This window comes from Patiria miniata, unplaced genomic scaffold (genome assembly GCF_015706575.1).
Source record: "Patiria miniata isolate m_02_andy unplaced genomic scaffold, ASM1570657v1 HiC_scaffold_3, whole genome shotgun sequence".
In the NCBI taxonomy this organism is placed as follows: Eukaryota; Metazoa; Echinodermata; class Asteroidea; order Valvatida; family Asterinidae; genus Patiria; species Patiria miniata.
Genome location: NW_024037069.1, coordinates 30,886,579 through 30,903,654, shown reverse-complemented (window position 1 = coordinate 30,903,654; position 17,076 = coordinate 30,886,579). Strand labels below are relative to the sequence as shown.

Genomic DNA, 17,076 nt, shown 5'->3' with positions numbered 1-17,076 from the left:
CGTGACTAAAACTGGAGGCATTCCTCCCTTTTCCGAAGTTTTCCGAATTCATTTCGTCGACAATCGGATAGCGCCCGAGTATTTCCGAGTATAATATAGGTTTTAGTAACTGCTAATTGATTATTACAGACTTTACAAAATGAGTTGCAAATTAATATTCATTGCTTTCATTTAGAAAACCTGAAATTCAACGAAAATTTTGTGCATCAAGTATACTCGGATCGTATACGATCGAGGGGCGAACTTTTTGCTGCGTCATGTACTATTTTGAATTTGACGACCGTTACCGGGATTTTCCAAAACTCGGCGTGGTCTCCATTCGGCTCCGCCTGCTAGCAGTGCTATTTGGGTGTAGGACTTTGAAGATTCCAGGTCAACATTAGTCAGTGTTTTCTTACAGAAGTATATCATAACTGTATGATATATGAAGCAAGTGATTAATTTTAAAAATTAGATCGGAACATTAACAGCTTTAAGTGATAAAGCGAATTCGGAAACGAAGCCGAGCTTTGAAAAAAGGCCGTCAATGTCGTCATGTTTATTTTCAGCCACGGAGGCTGCCTGCTGACCTGGAACATTGAAAGCTTTAAGTGATAAAGCGAATTTGGAAACGAAGCCGAGCTTTGAAAAAGGGCCGTCAGTGTAGTCATGTTTATTTTTAGCCACGGAGGCTGCCTTTATCCAGACCCATTCAACGGTGAACTTTTTTGTTACCATTTTGTTCATCTCAATGAACTCGACCAAAATATTTTATAAATAAAAAAAACCGATGGACTCTGAACTTACACCTTGGTCTGTCATGTGAGTGTGATGTGTTGTGAAAATAAAAATAGGCATTACGCGTGAGCGTCGTGACAGCGCTTTGATATTTAAGCGACTGCAGGCTGACTTCTGAACAGTTGCCTCTGAAGAATTCATATTCGAACGTCGCACTTTTTGCAAAATGAAGTTGGTATGTATTATTGGTGTATACTTTTTCAAAACTTGTATAGCTTGATGCAATAATAATACTGTTGATATCGTTGTCTGCGAGAGCCAACAGTGTCCAGCTTGGCTTCATTTATCAGGACTCAACAGAATCCGACTCTGAATATGCACGTGTACGTTTGTACAAGGGGTTTACTGCTCAATCCAACAGGCTCCAACGGGTGGATTCTGTTGGATTCAGCAGGGTTAGGCAATGCAGAGCATAATCCTTGGAGCATCAGATACGTTGTCTCAAAGTTTAACCCAAGCCTTTTGAATCTTTTCCAGGGGGTAGTGGTGGGTCAAGCTTGCAGGAGACGCATGGAGACTGGGGGGGGGGGGGGTTTAAGCGAAGGCGTGCCCCTGCTATAGGGGGTCCTGGGCATAATTGTATTATTTTTGGCCTCATTTTACTAGTACATTGGATCATTTAAACAAATCAGCGGCTGAATAGCACCCATAGATTTGCTCCTGATAACTGCATATTTGATTCTTATCTGCACAATGATCTCATAAACAGTTTTTAAACGAAAACGTTTGCAACTGCTTCAACAAATGAATTTAAAATGTGAATACATGCTCTTGAAATTTAGAATGAAGTGACATGTTAATTAAACATACTAATTTGTGGCTTTTTTAGACGCCGTGTGCCATCGCCCTCTTCCTAACTGTGTTTGCCGTCTGGGGACAAGCTCCGAGCGGTGCAGGTAATTAACTTATCTCAAAGAATAACTGTGACCGGCTCCACAAAAAGGGTATTATGGTCGCAAAAAAGTTATATTATATATAATTGAGTTATATACATGATAGGAAAGCCCACAATGTAAGCTTTCATTTGGTATATAATAGAGCTCCATAGCCCCTCCCGTTCTGGAGATATGACGTGTTTGCATATTAATTACTTCCTTGGAGTTCAAATTACTCAACTGAGAAAACAGGCTTTGAAATAGCTGGCTATGCTGATGAACAACATCAACGATGCACACAAAACGGTTGTTTTTCCACTTTGTTCATCAAAATCAACATTTCTGTGAATGAAACCTAAAACTGTAGGCATTAAATATGACATTCATGACAAAAACAAAATGAAGATCACATTTTGACGAAATTTTCACCCTCTCAATGTTGAGCGGGCCATTACACAAAAAATGCTCAGCGCGACTTAATACCCTTTTTTTGTGGAGCCGGTCACATTAATTTTAAAGTCAAAAGCCGAGGGATTTCAAGTCGAAGAAATCATCCGCAAGTCACTTGATAGGATCACGTGCATTTATCCCAAAAGTAACCTACCGAAATATTGTCCTTACCTGGATTAAAGATCCCATAACCACCCGTGAATTGTTTCCTCTGGTTGCTGCTAGATTTAAACGATCAGTCAATTCACCGATTCGTTTGAAATAAAGAGTTATTTTGACACGATAAGCCTCTGTACTGATGACGTCACACTTTGTTTACGCGTGTGCTTTCCTATGGTACTCAGTGGACTGTGGGTCCCCACTGGCTCCATAGTAAAGTGCACGTGTAAACAAAGCGTGACGTCATCAGTACAGAGGCTTATTATGTTTTATGATCAAAAGGTTGTGTATTGTTTTTCACTATTTTTTCTAAAAGTGTAATATCCACTGAGTTGAAACTTTAACAGGTTTTATGAAAATATTCGCCTTTGAATTTTGGTGTAAATATTGGAAACGAACAAAATGGATGAAAGACAAAATCCTATTTATACCTTTAAAGAGAATAACATTTTTCTTCAAGCTTCTCCATAAAGTTTGATACTTTTTTGATACCACAATTAAGTTTTCTTTCTATACTGCATGTACTAGCAATGACAAGGAACTAATTTATTAAATTCGAACAACTGCTGTTTTATGTGAAACAGAATTTTAATTTTGACTCGGTATTGACAGCAAAACAAAGAAAAATGTTGACAAATACCAATGAAGTTAACAAGAACGCAAGACATTATAGACCTTTATCATGCTGCCACCATTTCAGTCATGTTCCCTGTATCCAATGACAGTACTGAATGATAATGTCTTTGTGCAAAAAAAGGAACCAGACTATTTTTCCTTCCAGCCTCGCTTTGGTTACGTTGATTTGAATGGGGATACATCAAGATGGCCGCAACATGATAATAGTCTATTCTATCGCAAAACAGACCGTTTAGCTGCTATACGCACGAAGACACCAGCTCCTGTGCAAGCCCAAGCGGTGCAGGACTTGATTCAGCGCCTGATACCAGCGAGAGCCGAGGCCTTTCATGTCGTCGTAAATGTCGACATTGGACCGCTGAATGCGGACACTTTTCAGGTATCTTTATTTACAGAATGTATATTTGACATTGAAAGTTCATTTATTTTATTTATTTGTCGTTTTATTTTACCAGGGTAGCCCCATCAGTTATCTAAGACTGTTCTCTCTGGGGGCGCTGGATGAAACTTCTTTTCCGAATTAAACGAAATGTACAATTATATCATTTTCCCTCAAGAGTAGCAGATAATATGTTCACGTTGAAAAAACGTAGATTTCGTTTTCAATATTGTAAATGGAAATAACTGTATATGAAACTTATATACATGCGCAAACTTTACTGGACAGATTGAGTCTGATGGGGTTAGAGTGAACATCACTGGTACCACGGGTGTGGCTGCAGCGTGGGGGTTCTATCACTACCTGAATAAATACTGCAGTTGTCATGTCTCGTGGGCTGGGGACCAGCTAGATGTGCCCGAACAATTGCCCAAAGTGCAACCTGCTCTGAAAATTACCAGCCCAAACAGGTGAGCGACTGTTACAAGTCTATGCAAACGGTACACCTCCGCCAAGGAGGTTATGTTTTCGGATTTGGTTAGTTTGTTGGTGGTTGATTTGTTTGTCTGTTAACAAGATGACTTAAAAGGTTATGGAGGGATTTGCATGAAAACATTGTTAGGGCTGGTCCATGGTAGAAGTACAAATCGATTAGATTTTGAAAGTGATCCGAGTCCGGATCTGGATCCGCGTTTTTTTTAAAAAGAATTCTTCACTATTTATTCGAGTATTATGACGGGGAATTGTTTAGCCTTGGCGGAGGTTTGCCCTCTGAGTGCTTTCTAGTTTGAAAAGGAACGACATGTTATATCGAGAGTTAAAAACTGTAACAAGTATAACAGTTGTGATATTTTTCTTCATGTAAAAGTTGCATATTTTCGAGTAGGCCTACATTGTAACACTGCCCTCAGAATCACTATAACTTTTCATGTCTGAGATATTATGAAATTCTCGCTGTACAAAGTCGCAAGGAATGCCCTTTCATAATCTGTTTGTCTTAATGTGGGCTTGGTTTTCTCAGATTCCGTTACTACCAGAATGTCTGCACTGTCAGCTACTCATCGGTCTGGTGGAACTGGACGCGATGGGAGAGAGAGATCGATTGGATGGCCATGAATGGCATCAACTTGCCCCTAGCATCCACTGCCCAGGAAGCCATCTGGCAGAAGGTCTACCTCAAGATGGGTTTCACCCAGAAGGATCTGGATACGCACTTTGCAGGACCTGCTTTCCTTGCGTGGTAGGGTTGTATGATCATGATATATCAAGAAATGACACTATAGGTGTCGTGGCTAATGAGAGTGGTACGACAGTTTAAGCAGTAAAACGAAAAGAACATATTATTAAAGCTCATTGTTTAATCTACAGGGCCCGCATGGGCAATATTCACGGCTGGGGCGGACCCCTGACGCAAACTTGGCACGCCAATCAGCTGCAGTTACAGCATCAAATCCTGAAGAGAATGCGAGATCTGGGCATGACACCCGTACTCCCTGCATTTGCTGGACATGTCCCTAAATCTATCAAAAGGTGAGTGCTGCTTTCAGCTCATGCACTATGTAACATATATACTTGGCCGCCAGTATCTACATTTTATCGGCATTTGGCCGGTATTGTGTCACTTTGAACGGCATACTGCCTGTTTCGCCGGTTTTGTGCTCATTTTGTCCGACACTCTGCATTTTGCCGATATGGCCGACATTTTAGCGAATTGGCCGCCATAGTATCGTTTTGGCCGGCATAGTGCCGGTTGGGGGGCGACATTTTGCCAGTTTGGCCGGTATAGTGCCGCTTTAGCCGGATTAGTGCCAGTTGGGTTGGCATTGTGCCAAAGTGGCCGGCATGATGCCAATGTGACCGGCGTACTGCCGGTTTGGCCGGCATTGGTGCCGCTTTGGCTGGCGTAGTGCCAGTTGAGATGGCATTGTGCCAAAGTGGCCAGCATGACGCCAATGTGGTCGGCATGACACCAATATGACCTGCATACTGCCGGTTTGGCCGGCATTGTGCCGAATTGAACAGCATATAGTGTTGGTTTGGTCGGTATTGCGCCAGTGTGGCCGTAATAATGCCGTGTCTGCCGGCCTTAACTGGTGTGATCTGGCCGGCAACTTGCCGGTTTGGCCAGTTTTTTTTCTGGTATGCTTGGAAAATATAAATAATTTATTTATAATTCAGCTATAATTTCTTATTTATTTCTGGATATCATAATTTTGGATTCTAATACCATTTCTTGAAAGTGTGTTTCCGCATGCTTTAGTCACACCTCAGCCAGCATGGAGCAACTTTGGTATGGACCCGGAGTATTGCTGGTGAGTATTAATCACCTGACAAAATATGTAAATCTTTGCATTCGTATTTCATATACGAAAACTGTGTTGCATGTACTTTTTTACGGAGGCCAACAGTCCGGAAAAAAAGGTGTCTACATTTCAGCACGGATGTGCAAGTGCCCCTTCAAGAAATGTTTACGCCCTAAATAAAAATGAGCTTGCTCCGCCCCTGAATTTCAAATAAAGTCTACTGGTTATAAAATGGTTTGAAGACTGTCAGCCTGAAGGTCATGTGTCGTATGTTCAAAATTTGAACTGAAGCAGACATTTGTTTGAGTGGATTGAGCTTTTACGATTATCTATTTACCCAAAGTGTACCGGATGCATCAAGTGACATACATTCCAGCTATACTCTGTTGTTTAAAAGTGACGTGTTATTTTTCCCTTCTTTCTTTTCCAGTGACTATTTACTGGATCCGACAGACGCGTTATTCACAACCATCGGGAAAGCTTTTGTCGAGGCTGTGAGTGGAAACATATCACATTATTCCGTGCTGAGAGTCATTCCATGTAATATGCAACATTTGCAAACATTCAAAAAAAAACTACCAAATTATTATAAAATAAACGAGTAACGTAAACGAGTATAAACCATCTAGTCTGGCTCCCTGACCTGACAATTCCCCGAAGTCTATTAATTGCTCCGTTAATTTATAGGGTCAGGGAACAAGACAACAAGAACAATATGTTTTTCTTGGGTTTTCCAGCATCTACGTAGTACGAACACAAAACATTAAAAAGGCCAGTGTAACAATATTTGCTATAAAATGATAACCCCCATCCATCTATTTCTGAAAATAAACGGTTAATGATTGCTTTTCTTTTTAGGAGAATTTTCGAAAAGAAAAGAGGATTGCAAATCTGTCATATACCTCAAGTCAGAACAACTTTTCTAATCATACCATTTCTTTCTCTGGACCAAAACAAAAGAAGTACTTTTCGCCGTCTATAACTAATTGCCCTTCAAGTAATACATTCATATATGAACTGAAAACATGCCTACTTAAATTCATTATTACGTTAAGTTGACTTTAGCCGTTATGTTGTTTATTGTCGTGTCTACTCTGTTTAACTGTTATAATAATAATAACTATTGTTATTATTTCTAAATGTTATAATTAGTTGTATCGTTGGGCACATCCACTACATGCTTCGGCCTTTTGGGATGATGCCTCCACAGAAAATGAATTGGATTAAATTGAATTGTTTCTGCTTACTTTTCAGTTGATTGAAGAATTTAATGGGACGGATCACATGTACAGTGGCGATACCTTCAATGAGATGACACCAAAACAAGGGTTGGTATCAGTGTGTTTAAGATAAAGGAGACTTCGATGGAATTTCTTTTGACAATTTAGAATTGGAAAAAAATCGATGCTTCAGAATTACAATGGCTCTGAAATATCACAAACATGTGTCTAATACGAACTTGGCTTACTCTACAGAAATTGCAACTTCAAACTGTTGCACATGGAAAGGTATTAAGTTAAGGTTTTATTAATTTAGCCGTTTCAATATTTTAACAGTCGAGGAGTCTTTGATAAAAAAAATCACACAACAAAAAAAACTCAGCCTTCGGGTTTTCCCAATTTTGGTCTCAACTTGGCTTATACTTTTACTCCATTATGATGTAGAGATATCGAGTATCTTGCGAGTGCAAGCGAGGCAGTGTATAATGGTATCGCTGCAGCGGATCCCAACGGCATCTGGCTGATGCAAGGTTGGCTTTTCCTGGATGCATTCTGGACACCATACCGCGTGAGGGCATACATCCAAGGCGTACCACAGGTATACATGTATAAAGGAAAACTGTTTTCTTGGGGTTTTTTGTGTTGGTTTGGACTTTTTTTAAATGTTATTACCTCAGCCACAGAGGCTATGTTTTCATCGGCGTTGGGTTAGTTTGTTGGTTGGTTGAAAAGTTATGGACGGATTTGCATGACATTTTTTTAGGGGTGGTCCTTGGGGGGATGCATACCTATGTTCCCAAATACCGATGTTCCCCAATACCGATGTTCTCGCCCTAACCCTGAGCCTAATCCTAATCCTAGTCCCAAGGATTTCGGGGAACATCGGTAGTGGAGAACATCGGTAGTGGGGAACATCGGTATGGGGGAACATCGGGTAGACCCCGGTCCGGGGTACAAGTGCAAATCGATTACATATCTGGAGTGATCTGGATCTGGATGCAGGATTTTTTTTAAAGGATTCTTTACCGTTTATGCCAGTATTTTTATTGGGTGTTCTGACAATTATGGTGGGGGATTGTTTAGCCTCGGTGGGGGTTTGCGCTCTTCCAGTGCTATCTAGTTTTATCTTATTATTATTACGTATATTCTTAGCACCTGTCCTTCATAACGTCCAAATTACTTTTTTGTCAACGCTGAGAGAATATTATATTGCTTAATTAATCTTTGGTTTACTTGTTTATCTTAGTGGACAATGATCGTGCTTGACCTGGCCAGTGCAGAGCGCCCTCAATACAGCCGCTTTCATTCGTTCTACGGCCAGTATTTCATCTGGTGCATGCTGGGTAACTTTGGAGGCAATCATGGTCTGTACGGGAAACTTGACGCGGTGAATGAGGTCAGTTTTCTTTCTATTCGTTTTTCTTTTTTCTTAACTCACAGTTTATTTTTTTACGACTTTTTAAACTTGGAGTCTGACCCTTGAACTTTCACTGTTTTTTGTTTACCTTAACCCTAAAAGGGCCGGGGCGGAATCCCCCCCCCCTCAATTTTTTCTGCGATAGCTTTGAATTTTTTTTCGCGACCCGAGCTGCCTCGAGCCTTGCGCATCTTTGGATACCAAAAACAAAAAATCCCATATACGTAGTGTACACAGAACAGAATTACCATTCGTACATATGAATAATTCCATAACCTTTTGACCTATGGTCATGAAATTCCTTGAAAATGTTCATGATGAGTTGCTCTGTGTATGTACCGAGTTTCAAAATGTTTTGTCACTCAATGGCCGAGATCTTGGGGGGGGGGACGGAATCCGCCCCCCCCCCCCGGCTGAGAGATGGTTAAAAAAAAGGCCGGCCCTTTTAGGGTTAATGGTCATGAACACCATTTCCAGACATTCGAAAATTTAACTGCCGGAAATTAATACTATGAAATATCATACTTGGTGTAAGAATTCTGCGAATATCACTGAGCAAGGTACGTTTTTCTTTGTGATGATTAGGACCAAACCATCTCTTGAGAAAAAAAACCGGTTTTTTTTCTCGAATACTGCCCGGAAAATGATCGAATATGAGTTTAGTTTGCAATCGGTTTGCAAACATCCGTGAATGAAAAGTATTTTCCTGAGTAACAAACTGGCGATCATTATGGTATGGTATGGTATCTACTGAGCTGAGCTTTCGATAGATTTATTTTTTTATGATAAGCCGCTTCATATTGATTGTTCTGCTGTTCCTTGAATCGGTTCAAATTCAATTTTGTTTGCCAGTTGTGTCCATTAATTACCTTTAAAAGACGTTTTTTGTTTCATTTAGGGGTTGACTGCTGCGTATGATTTCGTCAATACAACCATCGTTGGAACCGGCTTAACAATGGAGGGGATTAATCAGAATGACGTCATGTATGCATTTATGAATGACCTGACGTGGAGGTCACAGAAGGTCGCATCCATTCCTCAATGGTGAGCTTTATTGATATTAAAGATTATTGACTTAAAGTTCTCTGTTTTATTTTACTAAAATAAATAAGGATATTTAAACAGGCAGGCATCAGACAAGGCCGACTTCAGAACACATTTTGTTGGGGTGGGGGGGGGGGGGGGTGAGGGCCAAAAAAATCGAACCCCCCCCAAAAAAAAAGTGAGTTAAAAAATTAGGGCGTGGGGTTCGGGGCTCGCTGGGGCCCCGAAAATATCTGGATTCTAAATGCTCTGTGGTGCAATGTGAGGCAATTTCTGACCACTTTGACCAACTTTTTGGGAGAAAAAGATGATGATGTACGCAGTGCCTGCCTTTATATAGTGACGTCACTGAACAAAAAAATGGGTTCGTGGGGGGCATGGCCCCCGTTGGCCCCCAGGGGGAGTTTAGCACCGGAAATAATAATTCGCTTAGACTTTCACAATATGAGGAGGGAAAATGGACCGTTCCGCGGTTTGCCATAAGCGCAAGCCCTGCCCACCTTTGGTTTTGGTACATTCCTCACGGTGCACGTGACTGAGTTTGACGGAGCCAGCGTGGTCACCTGACCAAAATTCGTGATCCAATTGGTCAGCGAGCACTGTTTGATTGACACACACGATCAAGAACAGTCGATTATTTTTGTAAGGTACTCGTTTCGGTAAAATCGGACAAATCTAGGCCAATTTTATTGAACTGGGGCTCATTATGGCGAGTTTTAAAAAATGTTGATCATTTGAAGAAAAAAAACGAGGAGGAAGTTAAACACGGCCTATATACCTCCCCCCCCCCCCCGAAGCAGACCAATCACTCCAGGAATCTCTCCCCAATTTTGATACAGGATTAGCAACTACACCCTCGCTCGCTACGGTCCAAGCCGGTCGTCCAAGGAAGTGCTTCAGGCCTGGGAAATCCTTCAAGAGACGGTCTACAACTGTAAAGACAACCACGGCAATGGTAACCACGGACCCATCGTGCGGTTACCGCAACCATCAGGAATCAAGCCAAATGTATGTAGCTAGGGAAGGCAAATAAATATGAGAGTTTGATTGCAAATAGTCTTGGCCCAAGACGTCAGTAATCAAGAGCGATAGTTGCATTATTGTTGTTTAGCGCCCTTGCATAAGTGTTTTTTCACTTTCTCTCACTAACGACTTGGTCATTTTGTAGCAATGGGGGCGGGGCCATTTTATTTTAATACCGAATTGATTAAATTGACAATCGATTGACCATTTCAGATTTGGTATGACTGGACCCAAGTGGCCAAAGCCTGGAATCTGATGAACGAAGCCACAAAAGCCACCCCGACATCAAGAACAGCAGTCTGTTCAGGTACGCGATACGTCAATAGAGGGCGCATGACATCTGCTGGCATTACTTTTTTTCTAATTTACAGTTTCCTAAAGGGATGAGTATTGCGGAATGGAGACCCAAGGATTTACAATGCAAAAGAAACACGTATACGTAACTGATGCCCCATCCATCGGAAGAGAAACGAACAATATATTGAAGTCGAAGATACTGTGATATTTTTGGGTTTTAAGCCAACTACAGAGGTACATTTCCAATTGGACTCGACTCACGAAACCAGTTCCTCTATTTATGCAGATACGACCTGATTGATGTTTCCCGCCAAGTCCTGCAGGATTTATCGTACCACATGTACCTGAACGTTTCAGCGGCTTACGGCAGGCGGAGTCTGGAAGACGTCTCGTAAGGTTCTCCTTTGTAAATCAAAGATTATGTAAGATGAACGACATGTACACAGATAACCAGACAAACCGACAAACAAAGCAGACGAGAATTGAGGCCATCCAATTGACCATTAGTCCAGCCCACCTTGGTTTGTGTCCATTTTTCACAGTGCTTGTGAAACGAGTTTGACCGGTCTACCGTGGTCACGTGACCAAAAGTCGTGATCTAATTGGTTACAGCGAACTGGTTGATTGACAGATATCCATTGGTATATGTAGACAAAGTACGTGTATGTGTGCACCGGTATGTATAGACTGGTGGTCCCTTCGATGTAGAGTCAGAATACAGCACTCTACCTGATGAACTCTAACACGGGGCCAACATCATTTAAATATTTGCATGCGTCTTTAGCCAATCAGGCAACAGGGAGAAATCGTCACGGCGCATAGCTGCAACCAATAGCATTGGAGAATAGTGAGGCCATTGCCGTTACGATACTCATGTGGCGAGATATCCGTTAACCTAATGGGCAGATTCGATTGGTGGGAAGTTTATTGACAAAAATATTAGCAAACGTCTTCACAGATGAAATTTTTCCATGAATACAAGATTTTTTTTTCTCTCTCCCAGTAACAACTTGGTAAACCTGATGACACTGATGCTGCGTCTGGACAACCTGTTGTCCACTGACAGCCGTTGGTTGCTAGGCAACTGGTTGGAGGCAGCGAAGGCTATAGGAACTACCCCAGAGGTATGGCCCTGTTTTTGGCTGGCCTTGGACTGTAGAGGGGGTATAAGATATGGCGGGAGGGGTGGGATGGGAAAGGGGTAAAGGTCGGGGATACGAATAATCAAATGGATTGACTGTTTGTCCAAGTTTGATCACAATAACCTCATGAAAACGTTACTAAAAAAAGGAATTCAAATTGGCATTTTTATAGCAGAAATCTCAACCGATTTTTTTTGTTCGTTTTCATATTCAGGAGAAGAAGTGGCTGGAGTACAACGCGAGGAATCAGATTACATTATGGGGACCGAAAGGCGAGGTATAGAAAAGCTGCATTACATCCCATATACCGCAACAATGTGCGACGACATTAAGGCCAAGTACATGAATAATTTATTCCTGAATTGTAAGATTCATGCAGGATATGAAGATTATCTGCGATTTGTTATGATTCTAATCCGGTATGAACGAAAAATTATATAAGTATGAACAAAAAATGTACTTGATTTTTTGTCTTCACAGATTCGTGACTACGCAAACAAACACTGGGCCGGATTGGTAGGAAGGTACGTATAAGAATACGTTTAGTCATCATCTGTATTAATCATTTTTAAAGATGGTCGCCTTCTGTCCGTTTTATTTTTGAGATTCGCCTCAAAATGTTTTCAACTGCTTTTGCAATACCAACTAGGTTATTCACATTTGAATGAGTCAACGAACCAAAGAATGAACTTCATGGAGTAGATAATTTAAAAATGTCGATTTACTAAGGGTCTGACAATAGGTCAATTCCTGCAGGGTGGATCTTTCTGGCGTAAGCGGCACAAATCAACTTAGAATAAACGTGTTCTCTTTCCAAAAAAGTTCAACAAAAAAAACTTTAATGGATGAAACTTTGTCAGAAGACATAGTTCTTATCTTGCAGCCCGTGTGTTACTTTATATATTGGCTTCACCACCGAAGCATTCCTAACCCAAAACTTCTTGGACATCAACACTGGATCTACCCCGTAGAAAAATCCCGAATTCACCACTAATACCATTTTTGTTTATGTATTTAGCTTCATTGTGTTACTTAAAAAACACAGGTATAAAAAATTTCAACAAATGAGATTATACACAAATAACATAGCAGAAGCTTGGTGTTTTGCTTAGGTTTTACCTGGAGCGATGGAGTCTTTTTACGACGATGATAGAGCAAGCAATCATGGATCACCAACCGTTGAACGAGACTCACTTCCGAGAAACCTGCTTCCAAGGGATCGAATCGCCCTGGACTCATTCCAATGACAAGTTTCCCACCACCCCTAAAGGTACGATACCACATTGCGCATGCGTCAGTTGGTAAAGGAATGATTCTCTCTTTAAAACAAATGTTTAGAAGAAGAATGTTCAAAACCTAACCTGTTGCAATTTCAACTCATATGACTTTTCGAGAAAATATGGAAGATCACGCACAAGCTTTTTGATCACCAAACGCGATTTCATTAATAGCACTCTCTTTTGCAAAAATCGGTCAATGGTGATCGTTGGAAATTTCACGGGGTGTTGTGAACCAGTATATTTTTAATCTTTAAAAGCTTTTTGACAATAATTCGGTTTGGTACTTGGGATAAATGCAAACGATCCTACATCGTTATGCCTTTAACATCGATGCATTTACCAAAACGTTGTCCAGACGTGATTCTTACCCGCCGTGTTTTGTTTTGGTTTTCCTGTGCAGGTGACACCGTTAGCTTCTCGATAGAGCTCTACCAAAACTATCGGCCATATTTTGCGCCAGGGGAGGGAGATGGAAAAAAGGCCGGTAGCAAGGAGCTGCTTAGCCACTCCTCCGAAATGTACAAGTAGACGGAGTTACAAACATGTCGCTGCAGGATGCACACAATCAAATAATTTTCCATAGACAACAGTGATAAATGCCCGACTCAAATTTGTATTTGTTTAAATACTCAAAACTCTCACGGGTATCCAGGCTGCACAGACAAATGATGACCAACATGTCGTGTTTCAATTTCTTTTGCATTTTGGTGGCTTGACCCATTTTTGGTGGGTTGGGCACCTATTTACCGTTAATGTGTGCACCCTACGAGACACGAGTCATTGCGTCTCATGTCACGTGACAAGTTATTCAAATGAATAATAGTTTTTAAAAAAGACGTTCCTTAATGTGTCATTGTTATCATAACATGGATTGAACATGTGACTGGCTTGGGACTGACTTGTGATTGGCAGGTGATTGACATGTGATTGACTTGTGATTGGCATGTGAGTGAATTGTGTTTGACTTGTGATTGGCATGTGCTTGGCATGTACTTGATTTGTGTGTGATTGAATGCGAAAGACTTGTTGATTAATTACAGCTCTATGAAAATGGCGCCCAAAGGAACTTAATAGGTGTGTACTCCTGTAACGGCCACTTCAAAGTCGTTCTTGAATGTTAAAAAGGTACGAGTAATTTGCCAGAGATGCTTTCAAACTCAACAAATATCGAAGCTCATTACCTCCAAAATTCCAAATTTGTGGCCAGGCTATTGCAATTTTCCAATAGGCTGGGCGCGGGCAAACATTACCGTTGTGATTTTGAATTAAAGAGGCGGGATTCAGACCTGTTGACGTCATGCATATAATTTGCATACATTTCACGGATTTCCGTAATGTATGGCTGCATCCGAATCAGTTGTCTAGAGCTAGGTCTAGGTCTGCGCCCATTGAAAATACGCGGGGACGCGCTGACAATAGACGTAGCCGTAGCTCTGGAAGCCCGTTTCGGACACGGCCTTAGACCATATTCACCGCTAGTTACCGGAGCCCATTTTTGAAGTCCGAACTGCCAAGGACAATGGGGTCAGGGAACCAGACAAGGTAGAGGTAGAAATGACCGAATGCCAGGCTTAGTATGGTCATGACCCAGAGGTATAATAGACCAAGGGCTCAACTGTCACATATGTCAATGGAAGTTTGCAGTATATAGCATTTAGTACAAAGCAATATAAGTTGGGTCTACATGTAGTTTCACGATGCAAGTTATTTAGAAAAGTATTGAGAAGTTTCCACTCAGTTGGTAAGATTTGTTTCATTTTGTTGTTTGATCAAATTATTCATCATAGTTATAGAAGTTAGTGAATTGATTTAGTTGGTAAGAGTGATTATTGGTCAAAGGGTTTTTGGATTAATATGCAGTTATAGGCTAGGTTTATGGCAAACATGAACAAGTTTTAAACTGAACGCAATACAAACGTATTGTTTTATTAATATTACATGTACAATGTATTTGTTTGACCAGTTATGTTTACGAGCAAAATAATTCTGGAATACTGATGTATTGTGATACCTAATAAGGATTTCTTTAATTCATTTAGTGTTTTCCATGGCATTGATAATCAAGTTAGTATAGCCTATATGGATAATTTCCTATTCTTTTATGTTTGTTAATGCATGCTACTTTAAGTTTGTTATTCTTTGTGTTTATTATAGTGAACCGCTGTACGCATAGGCTACGATATACACCACGCTATGTTACATTAGAGTATAGGCTACATGTTTAAGAGAACCTGGACAGAGAAGAATAAAGAGACATAATAGGCGAGTTCGCACTGTGGATAGATACAGGGTGAGTCAAAAAAAGCGGAACCCAAACCCTCCAAAAATATATTTCATATTTAAAAAAATATGTAGCACCAAAAATAATAATGACTGGAAAGCCAATTTCAAAAGCTACTTTTAGATGAAAAAAATACTGAAATTGCTCAATCCGTTCAAAAAAAATCACCATTTAAACGCAACGACCCTAAATCCTTTCTCGTCCAAAAAAGCAATTTATTGTGTGTTTTGACTGTTTGGAACAACAAAGAAAATGACACAGAATACTTGTTTCAAAAACTGTCACCACCTGTAGTGCACAAAATCTTTATTAACAACCCCGGTTAAACAAACAATACCATTTATAAAATCTACTTTTTTTTAAGACGGGCCTTCAAAAAGACTATGTTGAATATTTAAACATTTAAACTGAGATTTTATCGCTGGTGATGTTTAAAGACAATTGTGACGACGATTCTTGAAATCGCATTGTGTTTAAAATGGTGATATTCTTTGAACGGATTGACCGATTTCAGTATTTTTTTCATCTAAAAGTAGCTTATGAAATTGGCTTTTCAGTCATAATTAAGTTTGGTGCTACACATTTTTTTAAACATGAAATATAATTTTTGGGGTTTGGGTTCCGCTTTTTTTCTTGCCCTGTATATCATTCTTTTTTTCGCAGACGGTACACTCCGTTTGCATTTGTAAGGCATATATCGATCACCATTTTTACACAAGTAAAACAATCACCTGAATTCCACGTTAAAGGGGCACTAGGTCCTGAAATCACCGGAAAATTTCATGTTATGGATTGTTTACTTATCGTATTTCAAACATCTGGTTGAAAGGAAACCAACCTAATGTCTTACCGTTCCCGAGAAAAAAACCCGGTTGTTTACATCGGACACTACGGAGCGCGAATACGTTTTTCCTGTCGTTCCCTGTTTGTACGATATACTTGTTTGTCTCGGGAACAGCGGTGACCAATCACCAATGCAAAAAAAATATTTTCTTCGGCATCCGCTAAAGGCGAACACTTTACCAAAATCACAATTAGAACCCAAACAGCTCGACTTTTTGCGGTCGCAAAAGTGGAACCCGAAATTCGTTCTCGCGTAATACAGGAATAACACAAAAAAGACCAGGTTTTAAAGGATAGTTGTGTGGATGTTTTTATCCTATTTTAAATGTTCTTTCCGATAAATATCATTTCGTTCAAAGCGCGTTTTGTAGCCCAATTGGGCTGTTCTAGGACCCGGTGTCCCTTTAACCCCGGCCTCAAAACTGTAAAAGAATCTCCCATTATATTTACACGTGTGAGTTGTGTATACAAAACACTTGACACTGTTAAAATCCCTCTTACGTCACAGCTTACGTCATTTTACAAAAAAGAAGCAAAGTACTTTCGTTAAACACTAATCACCTTGAAAATGCAATATTTTACTTCAAAAATTCTAATACCATATATATATATATATATATATAAGTCTTATGAAAGAAAATTAGTTCTTGAAAATATTTTGTTACATAATTTTTTTTATGAAAGACTTATCATAGTGGTAAAAGTATAGGATCGCACTGACCGCTAAAATAACCTTAAATCTCAATCAAATCCCAGTAAAAATAGAATACAAAGAACCATATCCCGCAAAGCCCATATCCAATATTTAGATGAATATGAAATCAATGTGTTCTGATTAAAATTAATACCCATGACATACACTGAAGCAAAGTTGAACTCAACTGCTGAAAAAAAATCATCACCTTGGCGTAGCCAGGAATTTTTCAGTGGGGGGCGCTGGGGGGGGGGGG

The 17,076-nt window shown here is 40.2% G+C and overlaps 1 protein-coding gene across 1 annotated transcript; it reads left to right on the top strand.

Moving 5' to 3' along the window:
• Positions 1-943: 943 nt before the first annotated feature.
• On the top strand, positions 944-14,337 carry LOC119736657 (alpha-N-acetylglucosaminidase-like). The gene is made up of 20 exons (XM_038210672.1): positions 944-952; positions 1,607-1,673; positions 3,125-3,276; positions 3,565-3,746; positions 4,298-4,516; positions 4,645-4,806; positions 5,517-5,588; positions 6,010-6,073; positions 6,834-6,907; positions 7,244-7,397; positions 8,046-8,195; positions 9,115-9,260; positions 10,100-10,268; positions 10,497-10,590; positions 10,803-10,971; positions 11,584-11,704; positions 11,937-11,999; positions 12,203-12,246; positions 12,835-12,992; positions 13,403-14,337. The coding sequence occupies exons 1-20, from the start codon at positions 944-946 to the stop codon at positions 13,528-13,530; spliced, it is 2,397 nt and encodes a 798-aa protein (XP_038066600.1). The 3' UTR covers positions 13,531-14,337.
• Positions 14,338-17,076: the final 2,739 nt, after the last annotated feature.